This window comes from Bos javanicus, chromosome 3 (assembly GCF_032452875.1).
Source record: "Bos javanicus breed banteng chromosome 3, ARS-OSU_banteng_1.0, whole genome shotgun sequence".
Lineage (NCBI taxonomy): Eukaryota > Metazoa > Chordata > Mammalia > Artiodactyla > Bovidae > Bos > Bos javanicus.
Genome location: NC_083870.1, coordinates 95,850,589 through 95,872,138, shown reverse-complemented (window position 1 = coordinate 95,872,138; position 21,550 = coordinate 95,850,589). Strand labels below are relative to the sequence as shown.

At 35.3% G+C, this 21,550-nt stretch overlaps 1 protein-coding gene across 4 annotated transcripts in view; it reads right to left on the bottom strand.

Annotated features, from left to right (window-relative positions):
- FAF1 (Fas associated factor 1) overlaps nt 1-21,550 on the bottom strand; it is a 498,425-nt gene that overhangs the window by 214,684 nt on the left and 262,191 nt on the right. For 3 of the 4 annotated variants that reach the window (XM_061412021.1, XM_061412019.1, XM_061412023.1), the window contains exon 8: nt 12,213-12,299. The exons of the other annotated variant lie outside the window; for it this stretch is intronic. In XM_061412021.1, coding sequence (XP_061268005.1) covers nt 12,213-12,299 — 87 coding nt within the window. The remainder of the gene's footprint in view (nt 1-12,212; nt 12,300-21,550) is intronic. 4 annotated transcript variants of the gene reach the window in all.

Sequence of the window (21,550 nt, the reverse complement as noted above, 5' to 3'; positions counted from 1 at the left end):
AGGCTGTAACGCTCTCTTTACTATCTTTCTCAAACAGAGAGTTATGGGCAATTGATTACATCTAAACCCAAGGGTCTAAAGTACAACTTAACAAGCTGGCAATACTGCCCTTCATATTCGTATTTCCATTGCTCAAGAAAAAGACTTATTAAGAAATCTTATCACATATGTTACAGCTGTTCAAATGCTACAGAAAGCATGTTAACTTCAAAACACAAATGCTAGAGATTAAGTACTGCATATATGTATTATAAACAACCTTCCATTTCTCAGTAATAGAATAGGGTCAAGTACAAGAGTTCCAACAACTTCTTTCTCAGGTAACAGCGGAAAAGAGCTTGCTTTCTTGAAAAAGAACAGGGGTATCTCTGAAGAAAGTAATGATATATATTGGAGAATTAAACTAGCAGTTGTTCATTGCAATTTAGCGCCAATCACTTGACTTTTCATCGTTAAGTTTAACATAAACACAAGAAATTTTACTGAATGTTTATTTTGTGCCAGGGTCTTTGCCAGGCACTTGAGACATAAAAATGAATAAGACATGCTTTCTAAGAGGTAGCTATTCAGAAAATATGGTTTGAAGAAACTTTGGAGAAAATTTCTACAGACAGTAATGTATTCCACTGTATACTATTCTATCAAAAATTATTTGTAATCTACTGCTGTAATCTACTACTTGGCTCAAATGAGGTCATGTACATGAAATATGCTTTGTAAACTAAAATCATTACATAAATGTCTGTTAATATACTCACCGACCACTATGTTAAATAACTATGAGTACCAAAATAGAGTCCTGTTGCTCATTCCCTGCCACATTAATGATATGGCTACTATTCAAAAAGACACAAGCATATAATCCAAAGTGCTACAGTGAAAATTTTAAGTTCACTTATCTTCAAAGACTCCTAAGTGCTAAGTTAAAAAGGGAAGATAAAGGCAAAGTTTGTTTCTCTGTTACTGTCTTTTATGAATAACTTTAAAACTTCAAAAGAGCATGAATACAATTCTGGGGAAAAAATCAGACTGGATATTTCAAAACTGGAACTATTTTGAGCAACATGGAATATACAAGGACCAGCATGGTACAAGAGAAAGAACACTGGCATCAGAGAGCAGGCAGATTGAGTTGAATACTGGCTCTGCATTTCACCTTCTCATGTACCAGTTACAGTTTCAGATCAACATGCTCATCATAAATCACTAGTTAAAATTAACTGAGATCTAGTTACCTATAATAAAATGCACCCATTATAAATGTACAATTCAAGAGTTCTGGCACTTCTAACCACCACAATCAAAATTTCAAAAAGTTCTATCACTCCCCTAAATTGGCTTGTGTTACTATTTATTTGTAAGACTGTTTTTATGTAACAGGATAGAGGACCTTTGTCAAACACGTTTTCAGATATTTTCTCCTTACTCTTGAAAAGCAGACATAAGTTTGTCAACAAATGTCCATTTGTCAAGGCTATGGTTTTTCCAGTGGTCATGTATGGATGTGAGAGTTGGACTATAAAGAAAGCTGAGTGCCGAAGAATTGACGCTTTTGAACTGTGGTGTTGGAGAAGACTCTTGAGAGTCCCTTGGACAGCAACAAGGTCAAACCAGTCAATCCTATAGGAAATCAACCCTGAATAATAATTGGAAAAACTGATGTTGAAGTTGAAGCTCCAATACTTGGGCCACCCTATGCAAAGGGAAAATTCATTATAAAAGGCCCTGATGCTGGGAAGATTGAAGGCAAAAGGAGAAGCAGGTAGAAGAAGGTGAGATGGTTAGATAGCATCATCGACTCAAAGACATGAATTTGAGCAAACTCCGGGAGAAAGCGGAGGACAGAGAAGCCTGGTGTAATAGAATCCATGAGGTCTCGGAGTCAGACATGACTTAATGACCGAACAACAGCAGCAATCTGATATTAAGCTCATTGGTGAAATTATCATTTCAGATATTATTTCTCTATCTTTTATATAGTCTATTCTTTCATCATTAAATTCATGTTTTCCTTTAAATCCTTGAGCCTATTCATAATATTTACAATAGCTAAAGTCCCTATCTGTCAATTTTATTATGTAACTTCTATGTCTATTTTTTTTGTAAACTGATTTCTCTCCTGGTTAAGGATTAGATTTTCCTGCTTGTTTGTATATATAGTAACTTTTAATTGGATGCTGGACTCTGTTCTTAGAGGCATTTACCTATTAATCATTTAAGTCCTTTCAGAAATTGTTTCTAAGCTTGTGGAAGGGAAGTCCTAGAGTAGCCTTCACTCTAAGCCTTGTTTATACACTGCACCAAGGTGTGATTCTCCTGTGAATATCTCCTATGGTGGTCCATGTAGTCACTAAGGTGCCTCTACTATGGCTGGTGGGAACTCAAACTATTCCCAGCACTGTGTGGGCTCTGAGTACTGTTTGTCTTACAGCTCCCAGTTAATTGTTCTTTTTCCAGGCAGTAGTTCTTTGCCCAGTCTCCTGCAATTTCATTCTATGCATGGCATGGAGGGATTGGTATTCAGCTAAAAATCAGGAAAACCATATAGATTTCTGGAGTTTTTTCCCTGTTGGTAGTCTGTCTTGCAAAGTCTAGCTGTCTTGACCTCCCTAAACTCTATTTCAGTCTCTTCAATTGCAATAAAATCAGCAGATTCTGTTTTAGCTTTCTCTCCCTGTTATGGGGTCCAGGAACTGCTTCCCAGCAAGGCTCATTTGTTTCCTTCTTCAGAGTCCTGAACTACCTGTTGTCTAACATCTGAGAACAGCTGTTTCACACATTATATCCAGTCTTCTAGTTGTTCACAGAAGGAAGACAATTCCCATAGCAGTTACCTCTTCATGGGCAGAAGCAGTATTGTACACATTTGAGATTTAATAAAATGAAGTCAACATTCACAACATCAGATCTTAGTGTCTATAAATTTCCTGTTGAGGGCTGCCTCACTTTCATGTGTTCTCCCTCATATTTACCAAGTAAATATGTCCCTTGAGTGCTTCACCCACCCTCCTGAACTTCTCACTCTCACTCTTCAGGGTATAGTCTATTTTACAACTTTCTACTCCTTTTAAACTTAAACTTTCTTCTACTGCTTTTAAACCTGTTCTTTCTGTCTGTTTAGTCTTTGCCTGTGTTATTTGTAAAAGCCTCTATATGTTGACAAGGGCAGCGGACCTTCTGAAGCTACTGAGTCTCACCACCGTTAGAAGCAACATTATCTATGACCTTGTCAAATAAAGAAAAAGCCAGTGAAAATGTCCAAAGAGTTCCTGAATCTGTCTGACCTAGGACAGGCTAACAAAGTAATTTAAATAGCATAAGATGACCCTGACGCTACTCAAAGAATACTTCTGATTCTGCATGCGTATATGATATAAAGAAGATGCTTATTCAAGGGAAAAGGAGCCAATGTTTGTTGAATGCCTGCTCAATGCCAAACATTACACCACCGGTTAGCAAAATTTTTCTGTTAAGGGTCAAACAGTAGATATTTTAGGCTTTGTGAGCCATGTAGCTTTGCTGCAATTAAACATCCCTGCCACTAGTTACAGTGTAAAAGCAGCTGTATACAATACAAAAGCAAATGGTGTGACTGTGCTCCAATAAAACATTATTTACATTCATCTTGGTGTTGAATTTTTGGATCTGACTCTAAATGCAAAAATAAAAAGTGGGACTACATCAAACTAAAAAGTTTCTCTATAACAAAGGTAACCATCAACAAAATGAAAAGGGAATCTACTGAATGGAAGAAAATATGTGCAAATCACATATCCAATAAGGAGTCAACACCAAAGATATAGTAAGAACTCACACAACTCAACAGCAAAAAAACAGACAAACAAAAAAAACAACATTTGACTAAAAAATGGGCAGAGGATCCAAACAGACATTTTTCTAAAGAAGATCTACAGATAGCCAACAGGCAAATAAAAAGCTGTTCAACAACATTAATCTTCAGGGAAATGCAATTCAAAACCACAAGGAGATATCACTTTACATCCTGTTACAATGGCGATTATCAAAAAGGCAAAAAAAATACAAGTGTTGATAAGGATATGGAGAAAAGGAACCCTTGTGCACTACTGGTGGAATGTAAATTGGTACAGCCACTACAGAATGGAGGCTCTGCAAAAAATTAAAAACAGAACTACCATATGGTCCAGCTCTTCCACTTCTGGGTATTTATCCAAAGAAAACGAAAACACTATTCAAAAAAGACATATGCAACCCTACATTCATTGTGGCATTATTTACAATAGCCAAAATATGGAAGTAACATAACTGTCCATCAGTTGGTGACTAGATAAAGAAGATGTGGTATGTGTGTGTGTGTGTGTGTGTGTGTGTGTCTAATACTATTCAGCCATAAAAAAGAAGGAGATATGGCCATTTGTGACAAGATGAAATAGACCTTAAGGGTATTATGCTAAGAGAAATAAATCAGGTAGAAAAAGACAAATAGCATGGCTTCACTTAATGTGAAGTCTAAAAAAAAAAAAAAGAACAAACAAAATAAAATGCATAGATACAGAGAACAGTCTTCTGGTTACCTGAGGGAAAGGAGTTCGGAGGGTGGAGGGGGAAATGGGTGAAGGGGGGTCAATTTTATGGTAATGGATGGTAACAAGACATTATGGTGATCACTTTGTAGTGTATGCTATGCTATGCTATGCTAAGTCACTTCAGTCGTGTCCGACTCTGTGTGACCCCATAGACGGCAGCCACCAGGCTCCCCTGTCCCTGAGATTCTCCAGGCAAGAACACTGGAGTGTGTAGCCACTTCCTTCTCCAATGCATGAAAGTGAAAAGTGAAAGCGAAGTCGCTCAGTCGTGTCCGATTCCTAGCGACCCCATGGACTGCAGCCCACCAGGCTCCTCCATCCATGGGATTCTCCAGGCAACAGTACTGGAGTGGGGTGCCATTGCCTTCTCTGTTGTAGTGTATACTAATATCAAATCATTACACTGTATATCCAAACCAATATAATGTTTTATACCAATTTTGGGGCTTCCCTGGTGGCTCAGATGGTAAAAGATCTGCTTACGATGCAGGAAAAACAGAGAGAGTAGGATTTGGGCTGAATTGCTAAATCCTGCATTATATAAGCTTTACATATAGGTAAAACCATATAGAATGGCTAATATTCAACATTTTGTCCTTTAAAAATGGCAATTTCATACAGTTCAAACTATTATGTTAATCCCTTTAATCTTCACAGCAGACTTTCAAGTGTGTTAACGTCATCTTCATTTTACAGATGAGGAAAATGAAGGTCATACAATAAACAACTTATCCAAGTGATAGCAATGTAGGGATGTGATGAACTTGGACTGGTCTGCTTGTTTCTCTCACACACACATGCACACACACAATTAAACACATGCTAATATAAATTCTCTTGGTATAGTGGCTCCTCACCTTCTAAATTTGCTAGTCTACTTACCAAGAAATACTGAGTTTTGATCATTTTTATTAGAAAGAAAATAAACCTGATTCTCAGTTTATAAAGTCACTATATCATATCAATTCATCATTTAGTTGTTTATTGTCACAGATGCCACCTGATCTGCCTCTTGAGAAATTTGTATGCAGGTCAGGAAGCAACAGTTAGAACTGGACATGGAACAACAGACTGGTTCCAAATAGGAAAGGGAGTACGTCAAGGCTGTATATTGTCACCCTGTTTATTTAACTTATATGCAGAGTACATCATGAGAAACGCTGGGCTGGAAGAAACACAAGCTGGAATCAAGATTGCCGGGAGAAATATCAATAACCTCAGATATGCAAATGACACCACCCTTATGGCAGAAAGTGAAGAGGAACTAAAAAGCCTCTTGATGAAGGTGAAAATGGGGAGTGAAAGAGTTGGCTTAAAGCTCAATATTCAGAAAACGAAGATCATGGCATCCGGTTCCATCACTTCATGGGAAATAGATGGGGAAACAGTGGAAACAGTGTCAGACTTTATTTTTCTGGGCTCCAAAATCACTGCAGATGGTGACTGCAGCCATGAAATTAAAAGGCGCTTACTCCTTGGAAGGAAAGTTATGACCAACCTAGATAGCATATTCAAAAGCAGAGACATTACTTTGCCAACAAAGGTTTGTCTAGTCGAGGCTATGGTTTTTCCTGTGGTCATGTATGGATGTGAGAGTTGGACTGTGAAGAAGGCTGAGCACCAAAGAATTGATGCTTTTGAACTGAGGTGTTGGAGAAGACTCTTGAGAGTCCCTTGGACTGCAAGGAGATCCAACCAGTCCCTTCTGAAGGAGATCAGCCCTGGGATTTCTTTGGAAGGAATGATGCTAAAGCTGAAACTCCAGTACTTTGGCCACCTCATGCGAAGAGTTGACTCATTGGAAAAGACTTTGATGCTGGGAGGGCTTGGGGGCAAGAGGAGTAGGCGACGACAGAGGATGAGATGGCTGGATGGCATCACTGACTCAATGGACGTGGGTCTGCGTGAACTCCGGGAGTTGGTGATGAACAGGGAGGCCTGGCGTGCTGCGATTCATGGGGTTGCAAAGAGTCGGACACGACTGAGCAACTGATCTAATCTGATCTGATGTCAACTTGGTGGAGCTCTGAACAACTCAGATGAGTGAATGTATAAAACACTATATTAAAAAAAAAACCCCAATACACTTTATCCTGCAGTGCATACAAAAATAAGGAAAACAGTTCTTACTCTCAATTTTTAGAATTTACATAAGGGAGGAACACAGGATACAAATTAAAATGTAGTTTAGACTTGTGTAATTTAACTTAAGGGGTATTTGGTTCCTTTTTCTGAGGAGCCATTTTTTCACCATCTGCTAGAGAAATTAGTTGTTTCCTCTTATATGATTCTATGTTTTGCATTTACATAAACTTCAACCATCACTGTTTATATATCTGTCTCACACTATACTTTGCAAACCCTGAGGAATAGGACTTCATCCTTGTAACTTTAAGGTCCAGTTTGTTTACTGGTGTAAAAGAGTTTTTTTCATGAATGTCAAATGAATGAATAGATATATGGATGAAAAAAATAGTAATAGCCAAAGATTAACCATATATTAGACATTATCTAGTACAGATTACTTCAATCTTCAAAATAAATAAAGAAGTAACTATATTTGTAACTACTGGCTCTAAGTTTTACAAACTCGAGTAGGAGTATTATCTGTGTTTATGGTTATATAGACTGAGACTCAGAGAGGTTAATCAAGTTATTTGCACTCAGATAAGTAATGGAGCCAGGTGGGAGGGAATGAAGGATGAAAATAACAAAAATAAGGAAAAATAAAAATAATTTAAATAGAAACTAATTTCTAGGTTGGAGATGGTAACATGGGATACAGGCAAAGTTTCTGAAGGAAAAGTCTTGAAGAAAAGAAATAATTATTGAAGATATTGTGGGTAAAAGGAATAGTATGATAAAATACAGGAGTAGAGAACCAAGTATATCAGAAGAACAGCAAAATGAATATTTAGCTAAAGTGGAGATACACGTGGTATCATATTCAATCACTTATTCAAGAAACATTTATTGAGCAATTTCTCTCCAGTCACTCTGTCCCCAGCAGCTCTTGCCAGGCATCCCAGGCACGTGAGCCAGAGAGCTAGTGGGACACACCCTGCCTCCTCCCCTCCCTCACCCATGAAGCCCAGGCCAAGGCAATGACCTCCCCAAACAATCCCAGAATCTGCCTTCTCCCTAGCCTCGATTGCACCAAACTGATGAGAACTGCCACCCCTTCTCGCTTTGGCCATTGCAGTTGCCTTCAGTTGGTCCACCTGCACCCACTCTGATTCCTCTATGACTCATTCTCATAAGGGAAAAAAACCCAGAAGGGCAGTTTTACACTAAAGAATGAAGGTTGTGAATGACAGCATAAAAATCTGTACATAAGTCAGCACATACTGGGTTGCCACTGAAGATAAATAAGTAAGGCTGATGGTGTGGTAGGTATGTGGTAATAGGCAGAGTGTGTACTGGGACAGAAGCTGCTATACAGTGGAGGGTGGGGATCCAGTATAAGGGGAATGTTTATAATTTGACACCTGCCAAAAACAAATCATTAGGAAGAAGTTACAGGAGAAAATGGCCTCCATCAGAAGGATGAAAGTAGACAGCATTCCCTCATTCACAAATTCTTTTTAATAATAATAAAAAAGGAATAAGTCATGTGTGTGACTTTCGTTTTATTGTTATTTCACAGAAAAGCCACTAGGTTTATTCTGTTTATAAATGATCTCATTTTCAATGTGAAAATATTTAATATTTAATAAGTAGTTTTCTGAGTCCTAACATATACCTAAAGACCTCTGGTCCTAGAATTCCTAATTTCTCAAATTCTGATTTAACATTGCTTAGCCAATGATGAAACTACAGATGATTACTATTAAAGAAAAAAGAGGAGGGGAGCACAACAAAAAGTATTAAAAACTGAAGGATTTTTCTTTCTTTGTATAAGTATTACTAAAACCTGGAGTTTTAAAAACTATATATATTCAAATTGTCTGCATTATAATAAGGTGCCTTGACATAATTCATAGAGTTAAAATCATATCTACTCTCTGGAAATCAAGAGTGTCCTGTTAAAGTATAAAATGAGATTTTGCCTACTTACAACTCCTTGTTCTCACAGCTGAACTGTCACAGCATGAAAACATTCCCCTACTGGTGAAGCTTTAGATACCTATTTCCCTGGTGAAAGAGCGCAAAAGGAACTACAAGAGTTATTGACAATTCATACAGTATCCCATGTCCCATTAGAGTACAACTATAAGCAAAGAAAATATTTTAACTCTGAAGGGAGATGGGGCAACAATGCTTTAAATGATTGTTAACTTCACTGAGTAGTGTTGGAAATGTCAAAAGACTGGTCTATCACGTTTGTAAGAGACTCAAGATTATACAAGAATCTAATTATAAGAAGTCTTTCTTTGTCCTGTTTGTTAAGTCAAAGGTTAATGAGAAGTACATTGAAGAAAACACCTTCTGCAGACTGCAAAGTATTTCTCATGGAACATAAAAATGTAAACCAAGAAATATTTTAATATAGTTCTTCACTAGTATCCTTTAAAAATAGCTTTACTGAGATGTAATTTACATGCCATAAAATTTTTTGAAATGTTTAATTCTATGATTTTTAGTAAATTTACAGAGTTGTACAGTCATCATCACAATCTAATTTTAGAACATTTCCATCATCCCGAACTATTAATTTCTTGATCTAAGATATTTCCATTAATTCACAGAAGCCACTGGTATCTAAAACTATTATATATTCAAAGCCACAGAAATTTCTGCAACTGAGCAGGAAAAGTATAAACTAATTTCACCTTTAATGACCTTTATAACCAATCCTCTACTCTGGCATTGGGAAGAAAATGTTCAGGTGCTTTCTCTGAAAGTTAAACCATCCTAAATATTCAGTTATGGCACACTGTCTTGGAAAGAAATTAATTATATTTTTGTTGGTAACACATTTCGGGCTGTTTACACAGCTGACATTTCTCAGCTGCACCCAATTCATGCCCTAAGCTGTGAGGACGATCTTATTTTGTAGCAGATGCCTCCACTTGAGTGATTTAAATAAGTATAAAAACACCATCGCCTGCAACAATATAGATTACAGGCACCAGCTTTACGAGTTTTTTATAGTCCTAATGAAAGAAAGGTTGCATGACATTTCTTTGGCTAGGATTTCTTTAAAAGACTACAATTATAAGCATTTTTTGCCAAGACTCAAGCACTGGAGCTAGTGGGTCTGCTATGGCACTGATTAAAAGCAGCCTGGCCTTAAACATCTTTGTTGTATCAAATCATGCAGATCAAGGCAACATCCTGCCAATGTGGCAACATATGCTCTGGGGAGGAACAGGCAGGCATCACTTCACGGGTTCTGGGACTAGGTGCAAATATGAAAAATGAGGCAGAAAGAATAAGGCTTCTTAATGGACATTCCCTCTTTACTTGGATTTCTAGTACCAAGTAAAGCACAGACGGGAAAAGAATGGTCCAGTGGTAAAAGGAGGTAAAAATCTGCCTACCAAAGCGGGGGATCCAGGGCAGGAAACTAAGCCCGTGCTCCACAGCTACTGAGCCCACACACTTTAGAGGCCATGCTTTGCAACAAGAGAAGCCTCTACAATGAGAAGCCGGAGCACCGCAACTAGAGAGTAGCCCCTGCTCATCACAACTAGAGAAAGCCAGTGCATAGCAACGAAGACCCAGCATAGCCAAAAATAATAAATAAATAAAATTAAAATATATTAAGTACTATGTTACAGAGGAATATATTGCATTTCACTGATTTGCCTATCGCTCTTGGAACTTGCTCTGATAAGCCCACTTCAGCTTGGTGTCCATAAAGATGGAGCCCATGAGCAACTGACTTTTCCAACCCTATTAAGTCCCACATTTCTGGACTTTATTATCTTGAAGACAATTATTTTTTGTTTTAAACTTACAGAAATTTTCAAATGTATACAAAACTTGAGAGTATAGTATAAAAAAATCAAATATACACATTAACTATCTTTAACAATGATCAGTTTGGATTTATGAATATCCCCACTCACTCTTCCAACACAAGAGGTTATTTTGAAGCAAATCTCAGGTACCGTTTCATTTATGTAAACCAGTCAATTCTTGCCCATGATCACTCTCTGAGTTATGTTAATATTAAGTTACAATACTGACTCCCATTTATTGTCTACTATGAACAGAGTATTTGTATTATTGCTAATCTTCATTACAATGCTTTAAATAAGTGAGGTATCTGAAACTCAGTGACACACTCCATCTTAATAATTTTCTTCTATTAATGATATAAATTGTAACAGTTTATTAGACAATGTTGAGAACATTCTGGTTTCTTCATATCTTCTCAGGTAAACAAAAAGCTATCATTTATATACTTAGTTTCTTTATTTTATAAAAATAAATGTATCATATTTTCCATCAAATTTCTCAAACAGGAAAAAAAACACACTAAAAACAACAACCACATTCTTACCACTTAGCCATGGACAATCATCAATAATTATAATGACATACTATAATGTCAATGTCAAAATTAACAGTTTATAAATAAGTGTAAGTGCCTATATGTAAATAATTTTTTTCTGAAGGGTTCACTTAAAAAACAAGTTTTGCTAATTTCTGGTAATTTTTGAAGTTTCATAATCCACAAAGCATTTTCCAAAGGCACAATATTTAGATTGTGGAATAATTAGACTCAAGTAGCATCTACATAAACAAATTGTTTTAAAATGTTACTGTCTTCCACAAAGAATTCCTTTAGACTAAAGTATATGATGGTGGTGCTAAGAGAGAAGTGGTAATTATTATTATGACAAAATGTAATATTATTCTGACAAATGTAATATTTAGAACATAAGAAAACATAATTAAACTCTTAGCCATAATCATGTATTTGGATATTTATTGTTGTAATATGTTTACAAAATCTTAGCATCTTTTTAGCCCTATTTATTTTAAAAATAAGACTCACTTCAAAATTCTTGAAAGATTCTAATTTTTTCCTTAAAAATACTGGTTAGAACAATCAAGACTGTGGATAAAAGTAGCCAAATGGCCTCCTCAATGATAAAATTTACTCTCTTAGGAAAGAATAATCACTGGAAACAAGACAGAGATAGGAAAGGTTTCAAAATTTACAATAGGAAATTACTATGAGTAGATGTAATAATAATTAAAAATTACAAACTAGGTCTTTTCTTTCAGTTTTTTATGGCAGTGAAAATTATGAGTATGTTTAAGAATAGAGTGTGATTAATATTAACTATAAAAATTAACTTTTTAAAGTATAGCTCTAACTATGGGAAATGCAGTTATAAAATTAAATAAAATGATTAAATTGATTTTGAAGTATCTGTAACTTAGGAAAAAAATTTTTGTGTTTGGAACATTTCATTAGAAATATCTGAATATTTGTATTTTTTTCATCAAGGAAAAACTTAAGTCAAATCAAGCAGCATAAAGTTCCTGATACTGATATTGTAACATCATCAAGAGAATGCTGATATATTTGGCTTATGACACTAGTTCTGCAAGTGAATGCAAATGATTTATAAAAATTACTTCCATGGATACAAAGCATTTGATTTCCACTTAATATCACGGCCAATTAGGCTGAAAATGACAAAAGAGAGAGGAGGACATAAAACTGACAATTCAACTGTCACTTACGGAGTCATCTGTGGCAGAAGTTGGCCAGCCCTCCCATAACTGATGGCGAACAGGGATACTCGTGAGGTCATACACATTTCTCTTTACCTATAAAAAGAAATAAAACAATTAAAATAGGGTTTCCACATGACTTATGATAGCTGCTAGTCAATTTATGGGATACACTGTGTTTCCTCTGTTCTCTTCTAGATTTAAAACAAGAATTTGAAACTAGGAAAACACAAATCATAAAAAATTTTATTAAATAAAACTAAACCAAATTTAAAAGCAGATTCTCAATGAAGGTTAAATGAAGTAACAGTTCAAGCCATATTCTCCTACCTCACCTTGCTGATTATTTTTATAATCCTGGATGGCTTCAAGTTTCTTTTCAGTCAAAAAAGGGTAGTAGTTTCTTTCCCAGCAGGGTGAAAGGAAAAACCTGGAGTTTCCTTTACTGTTTTATGTACATTTCAAGGATACAATACTTAATAATAAAGCTGTACAGGGTATATTTTTTTGAAATCACCCCAAATTAGAAACTATTTTAAGAAAATATTTATTACCTGCTGCTGCTGCTGCTGCTAAGTTGCTTCAGTCGTGTCCAACTCTGTGCGACCCCAGAGACGGCAGCCCATCAGGCTCCCCCGTCCCTGGGATTCTCTAGGCAAGAACACTGGAGTGGGTTGCCATTTCCTTCTCCAATGCATGCAAGTGAAAAGTGAAAGGGAAGTCGCTCAGTTGTGTCCGACTCTTAGCGACCCCATGGACTACAGCCTACCAGGCTCCGCCGTCCATGGGATTTTCCAAGCAAGAGTACTGGAGTGGGGTACATTGCCTTCTCCATTATTACCTGAGGGCTATCCATTAATATATTATTTAGGCCCTTCCCCCAAAGAAGATATAGTACTGATAGTTTTTATTTTAAATAAGATAAAAGTTGAAAACTATTTTTTTCAACATTTAATATTATACTTTGAAACTACTTATCTATTTATAGCCATACCACACAGCTTGTGGGATCTTCTCCACCAGGGATTGAACCTGAACCCACAGCAATGAAAGCATGGAGTCTTAACCACTAGACCGCCAGGGAATTCCCAATACTTTTTAACTTTAACGGAGAGGACACAAGTAATTATCAGAATGAAGTACTGGAAGGTTAAACTCTTATTCAGTAATTATCATATCCTTTTTTAGCTTTTTTCTCTAAACAGGTTACAAAAATTCTCTTTCATTCCATATTTCCAAATACATGATCAAATCATTAAAATGACTAGATCATCCATCTTAGCTAACTCTTCATGTAAATTCTGAGATTAACATATTGTAACAGTGAAACTAATTTTGAAATGTTGCACATAAGACATTCTATAATACGATTTCCATGTGGAAAAGAAGCAGCGTTCATTCATGTTTTTAAAACGCAGAAGGCTGAAATATCACGTTGTCCAATTACAGCATTGCTGTATCACATTACTGTTTATTATACATAAGCATATCTAAGTTACACTTCCAGTGAAATGGAGAAATATATTCACTGGGGAAAGAAAGAAACAAAACAAAACCTGGAACTCAATCTATTTTTATCTCTAATATACACCTGTGAAAAAAAGACTTAGTAAATGAGAACTGTGAAGCTTGGGGGCATGGCTTGATCCCCACTCAATTCAAACGAACAGCTTTTTCCCCCAAGATTCTTAGCAATGGCCAGTCTACCATGCAGTATTTTGTTTATGGTCAGTCATATCAAGTTTGGACATTTTCGCTAGTCATTATTAACCCAACAATTTAACAAAATGCAACTGGACTAACCTCTTACCACCTGCACTAGCTAAGACTATTCTGTCATGCTTAAACATTAGTGCTCTTAAGAGGAAAGGTGTTCCATAAAGCCAAAGTATTATTATTATTGTTTATTAATAAAAGAAAGGGAGAGGACAGAAGATGGGAGTATGAGGAAACTTTAAGCCACAAGTCAAAAAATTCCTTTCTTAGAGTTAGTTTTAATTATGTTGTCTAGAGACACCAAGGGTCAGCAGTTATTCTTGGAAGGCGGAGGGGAAGGCAGGGCAAATATTTACATCTGTTGGAAAGGTGGCAAGGCTACCTCTGCATTGGAGAATATACACAAATACTATGAGTTGAATATATAAACGAGTAACTCTGGAGTGGAATTCCTTAAATTCCATCTTAATTCCAAAACATAACAATACGGTATTATGAAATAAACAGTATTTTTCTTCTTTCATTAACTCATCTGTAACTGCACTGAATGAATAACATTCCTTTGCTATTCTAAGCCTGAAAAGCATGTTCTGGCTATAGTGTTATGTTGGTATAAAGCACAACGCCAGACTGATGTGCTGAACAAAAGTGATCAAAGTTAGAGTAATGTTAGCCATTGCACAAGTATTTGGCTTCATTGTTCTCCCCAGAATGACATCTGTTAAGCAACTTGTCATAGAACAAACTGGTTAATGCAGAAAGAACTTGGCTGAGAGGGTACAACATAAAGCATATTAGGCTAATGTTTGACTGTTTCAATGGAAAAGTTAAGTTCACAGTGTTTCTGAAATTAAGCCAAAAGAATCTTGTGCTAAACCATAATCACTAAACAATATACCTGAAAACAAATTAGTTTTTCGAAAATAATTTCATGTTTATCAGTGCTAAAATCATAGGAAGATTTTACCAGTATATGGAAGAAAGACAAATGATAAGATAGCAAAGGTACAAAATGAGTGATGGTTTTATAAATATAGATAAAAATATTCTTTTGTCTTTATTGATGGCTTTAAATTTTCAGTGACATTCCTGCAGGAAAGAAAAAATCAGAAATATATACAAAATAAAAATTGTTCTTTTAAAAAATTAGTATTCTAGGAAAGCTGAAGGACAAAATATACCTAATTATAAAACGACGCAGATGGATTTAAGGTCATCATGAATCAAATGCAGGACAGAGTTTTCTCAGAGAGAGAAGGATGAAGGAATGGAGGAAGGAGAAAGCAAAGACTTAAGGCAAGGGGAGAAGTGAAGGGCGGGAGACGGGGGAAGGTTGAGATTGATTGATTTGAGAGATTTAAGAGCTCTTCAGAGACGCAGAAAGAACACACACACAGACTAAGTTGCTGTAGCTGGCATGCTCAGCTGCCATTACTGTGCTACTCCTGCTGGAGTTTCATCTTTAGAGATTTGTGTTAAATTCCAGTTAAGGACAAGTGGCACTTCACAGGGTAACATTTCCTAAGGGCCCTTTTGTCTTACATACTTTCTTTGATCAGCTTTGGCTCAAGATCATTCTGAATCTTCATAATCTTTTCAATTCTTGTTATGCATTAAGCTCTAAATCTATGAGATTTTAGGCTGCTAAACTACATAAATGTTTCAATTAGTTCTGAAAAAACTTAATGAAAGCTTTGATTACCAGCTGAACATTAAAATTATGTTACAAACTATACTGTATTTGGATCCAAGGTTCTAGATTGACAACAGATTTTCCAGAGCTTATTTTCCAGATTTTCTAAAAGAACAGTTTCATTTCTCTGCCTTCAGTTGTTTGTGACTAAGAAAAACATATTTGAATCAGATTACCCTGAAATAGTACAGAATTAATGCAGTATTGATTCATTTCCTTATTATTTGTTTTTCACTGTTAATAAACATTTATTTATATATAATAAATAATATAAGCAATGATCTCCACTTCAAACTTCATATTTCCTCACTGTGGAAACTTCAGTGATACACACAGCACTGGGAAAAAAGACTACTTTATTACAACCTGCTCAATATATAATTATATAAAGACATTCATATCCCACAAAGCTTTGAGTTCCATACATTTTTAAACAGTTTTATACTTTGGTTAAATTTTATCAGAATTTCTTAGACAGTTCCTCTTCTAAAGGCTAGATTTTGAGGTTGAGGTTTTAGATTAGCCTTAAATGACCCATTTGCATCTATTCAAACTGAAAAACATAAAAACTGGTAGACAACTTTGTCAGCTATATTTTATAGCAAAATGTTGTGAACTTTACATTGGACACACTACTGAAAAATATTTTAAGGAAGTTTAAATTTCATTCAGGTATTATTCACGTTAAAGAAGATTCTGATAATGTTACACAAAAGTCACAAAATTTGAGTTACTGTGGCATAATACGAGACAGAAAACTAAATTTCTAGTCCCAATTCTACCCAGCTGTTATTGTGGTACCAACTGGTAGAAACTGAGACCAGTTTATTCAATATTAGAAGAGAACAAAATGAGCTCATTGCTAACTTTCTAAGCTCTAAAATTATTTGATTTTTTGGAAAAGACTGGAGTTAATCCTAGGTACAGGAAAAGAAGAGCTAAGTACATTTAAGATATGCAAGTAAAGAGGGAAAGTTTAAAACCATTAAGGCTAGAAAATGAAAGAAAAATAGTAAAGAGTTAATAAATTCAACACATCAAAAAGGAAAACAGCAAATAATTTCAGTTAAGAAATCCAGACATATAATAAACATTTTAAGTGAATTTTTTTCTTGAATAAAGAAAAGTCTTAGTTTTTGCTTTTAATTATACTAAAAAGTCTTAGTTTTTTTTTTTTTTTTTAAAGAAAAGACTCAATATATTTTCCCCTCAAGAGATCTCATTTAAAAGTAAAGCTTACTGGTTTACTTACATACTAGTTTCCCAAATAATTATTTCATCAACCAAACAGGCTAAGTGTTGCCAGAATACTAAAAGCGGAGTGATACAAAAAGTTCTATTAATTTATTTCAGCATTTAAAAAATTTTGAAATCTGGCCTATGAATTTTCACATATCAAATAGTTTAAAATAGCAAAAAGTAACATACAAAATATTGAATTGCCATGGGCTTAGAACAGTTATCAGTTTGTTAGCACTTTAGTTTCTAGATTTTCTGAATTAAGAATACCTTGACAAATGACAGCCCTTACAAAAAAGCACCCTGAAACTACATACATTTATCTCCTCTTATCAATCTTAGAAGAGAAAGACCGTTGGGAATATTAGAACCTAAGCTTATTCAAATGTTAAAAGTATCAAAATCTGAACTGCAAGTAATTCACACCATCAAATGATGTTCCAGTTGAGTTTGCTAAATAATAACTGCACCAAACAAATAAGTATCTGTGTGTGATTAAAATAAGACACACAGACTAGGCTTAGTTCCAGTTTCTTAGCAATCACTGGTGCTCAGAAAGGCTTACAATAGGAAACCAATCACTTCTGATCCAGACTGGGTTTTGAACATATACTTCATATCTAAGGACTTTTTTCTTTTTTTTTTTAATATACTGTACACTCGATGCAGTTGCACATGGATCTGTTTTACTATGATGCAAGTTAAAATCCTCCTAAAAATACTTCTTGAACAAAAACACTTGAAACCGGATGGTGCAAGGGGAATGAGAAGGTGGCATCAGTAATCAAATGTTAATTAGCAGGCTTTTTTCCCCTCTTCCCTCAGGGCTGGCCTGTGTTGGAGAATTCAAATCAGAAATCAATGCTCCAAGTGTTTAACTATTACTTCTTCTCATTAACCATTTAAGAGACTCAGCAATTCTTTCCTCATAAAAAAAGTAACTCAAGACATTTCTTTTTCTCAAATACCATCTTTCCAGAAAACAATGAAGATATTGTTTGAAGAAAACTATAAAATTGGTGGCTTTCAATCAGGCTTTGGACTGCATTTTGTTCTATTAAAACATTTTTTTGGCTGTAGCTGAATTCTTCATTCCAACAACTGTAACTAAGTTTTGCTTTGTAACATACTTTAAAACTTATTTCACTTCTTACTTGTCTATAAAGAAGTCTGACAACTGGCATCTTAAGCAATTACTGGGAATGATGACAATAAAGCTAATCAAATATGGAAACTAGTTTGAATGCATATAGTTAGATGGATTTTATCCAGCCTGATAAACTATCATGGATAAGATTTAACACTTTCAACATGGTTATACTCATAATATCCTATTCTAAAAGTTTGGTGTGGGTGAAAACGATACAAAAATTGCAGTGGTAGGTCATAAAATAAACGAACTAATGGTCATAAAGTTATTAAAATTAATTCATATCTTTATATATACACACACACACACACACACACACACATATATATATATATATATATTTAGTGTTCTTGCCTGGGGAATTCCATGGATAGAGGACCCTGAAGGGCTATAGTCCATGTGGTCACAACGAGTCAGACATGACTAAGTGACTAACATATATATATATATCTATCTTTAGTTAAAGGGTAAGCCTGGATTTTAAGAAAAGAGAACTTGTAAAGAGTGAAGAAAATGTTTATAAATGGCCAAGGTTAAGTATGTTTCACAAATAGAAAAGATGCTAAATTTTAAGACTTTTGGGGGGCAAAAAAGGTTGAGAAATTGTGAAGTTATAGAAGTTGAAGTTATAAACAACAACAACACTACAAAGGGGAACAATCATTTTTCTGCATTTGTGACTCTCAGTGTGTGGTGCCTGATACTAATACAAATAGTATTAGTATCACCTGGAAACTATTAGAAATGAAACTCCAGGGAATCCACCTAAGGCCTAGTACACTGGAAATGCTAGGACCCAACAGTATATGTTCTAACAAGCATTCTAGGTAACTCTTACCAAGATTTGAGAGTTACAGGCTCTCCTAGATGGCCATGCCTTTCTAATTTACTGATTCTAGAGTTCTTTAAACTCCTGCCTGAGGTAGCTAGTCCTTTTGAGAATGAACATGATTAATAATGATTTGTTATAGAAATTCTAGAAATGCTATCACTTTTATGATGATAAAGTAATTATTTTTTATGAAACGAGATGCCAGTCCAGGTTCAATGCACGATGCTGGATGCTTGGGGCTGGTGCACTGGGACGACCCAGAGGGATGGTATGGGGAGGGAGGAGGGAGGAGGGTTCAGGATGGGTTCTTAAATTTGTAAGGAATATGTTAAATTTAGAAAAAAAAAAAAAGAAGAAGAAAAAAAAAAAAGAAAGTAATGAGAGATGGTACTATGTCACTACAGACTCCACAACACTGACATAATTGATAAATAGTAATCTTCATCACTGAAAATCTGTGTTAATCTTCAGTTCTTCTGCCTTAACATTAAGTGTTATTGCTTTTTGGCTATAATATATATTTGGGCATTGCAATAAAACTGCAAATCCACAATAAATGATCTATTGGTCATACTAAATAAACTTAGAAGGCACCTGTACCTGTCAGTTGAACTGAGGAAATGCCCCTGAACACCAGAGAACTGTTTGAAGCAAAGGAAAGACTAAACAGTTTCTGGTTTGTTTTTTTGGTCTCTCTCATAGGCAAGCTGAAATAAGACCCACAGGAAAAACAGTGGGAGGTTAACCTCATATCAGTCAGTAAAGACCTTATCCTAGAAGATAATATTTCCTCTCTGTACCTTATGGAAACAGTGAGAGTGAAATCTTTCCAACAATAGCCTAATAGATACCAGAGAGGTGAATGTTTTTTATTGTCCTCAATGAATAACACATCAGTCACTCATTAAATGCTCTTAAAATTTCTCCTTTTAAAATGAAGTAAATTAATTTAAAAATTCTTCCATGAAGAAAAACACTAAGTAAAAAGTCAATCTTAGGAATAATGGAGTAATTACAAGAACATTTTAAGGAGTCCTATTTAAATCTTAAAATGTTTTGTTAAAGTTCAATTTTATGTACAACTTTAAAAATTGGTCACATAAATCAAGAAATACTTGTATATCAGGAACACTGATTTTTAAGTCTGAACTTTAGTAGATAAACCATTTGCTATGTATGTCAGAAGCATTATACGAGTTAATGTTTAAAGACATAATCATACATGTAAGCCAAATATTTAACTACAAAGATATTCACTGCAGTCTGTTTATTATTACACACACACAGACACACAATTGGCACAAATTTAATATCTGATAATGAGATAGTTAAATAAATAAATACCATGCAGCCATTAAAACGATGATGTAGAACTAGGGTCAGCAAAGTGCAGCCTATAGGCCAAATTCAGCCTGCTGTTTGTTTCTATAAACGAAGTTGTATTGGAACACCGCTACCTCCATTTGTTTACATACTGTCTGTGGATGCTTTTGGCACTACCATGAGGGCAGACTTAGTAGATGCAACAGAGATCACACGCCCTGCAATGCCTGAAATATTTATTATCTAGCCCTTTTTAGAAAAAGTTTACTGACCCTACCTAGAAGAATATGTAATAACATATAAAGTTTTTACATATTAAAGAAAAACCAAGTTACAAAATTATGCTCATTTCTATTTATTAAGCTATACACATATATATACAAAAGTGAAAAGTGAAAGTGTTAGTTGCTCACTCGGACTCTTTGCGACCCCATTAACTGTGGCTCCCCCAGGCTCCTCTGTCCATGGAGTTCTCCAGGCAAGAATACTGGAGTGGGTTGCCATTTCCTCCTCCAGGGGATCCTCTCTCACCAGGGATCAAACCCGTATCTCCTGTATTGGCAGGAAGATTCTTTACTGCTGAGCCACCAGAGAAGCCCACCTGACACATGACTGTAACATGTAAGAATTTTCCGTTAAGACCATTTACACTTACTCTAAATGGTGAGCATTATACGGTAACAAAAGTGATCAACCAAGGTTACTCTCTCTCGTAACTGAGCCTTTTTATACCTGTTGCGCTGTAACAGGCAATGAAGAGCAGTTACAGGCTGTCAATTTTGTACTGCAGAGGAAAGACAACTACAAGATCTGTGACTTACTGTTTCAGTGACTGAATGCTGCCTTCACAGTAAGAGGGCAGTTCCTGGTGTCACACATAGCTGGGAAGAAATAGCAAGATAAAACATACTCAAGGAAAATAAGTCAAGGTAAAAGAAGAATACTTAAAACAGTAAAATAAACTTTATCGTGTGAGGGTTGGCAAAAACTTCCTTGTATAAACTTTTGCTGAATGCCTTCTGAGTTTCTACCCAACACTAATGTTAAGATTTTTGTCTGGAATAAAAATATAGGAAGACTGCTGCTTCTACTTTGTCTATATACAGTAAACAAATCAATTATGTCCTGTCTTGTTATTCAAGTATTTCCTTCTCTCAACAACTGGGCACTGTCACCAATCCCTCTTCTGTGCTTTGGATCTGGACAAGTGAAACTCTGATTAGATATTTATTTGCAACCTCATTAAGTTCTAAAATGAAATTTCATCTATAGGGAAGATGACACAGGGCAATGCTATTAATCTATTCTGCCAATTTGTTTTTCATAGAACTATATTTTCTTTTAAATTTTACACACAGATTAAACTACTTGCCTTGCAAATGTCATTCACTTAG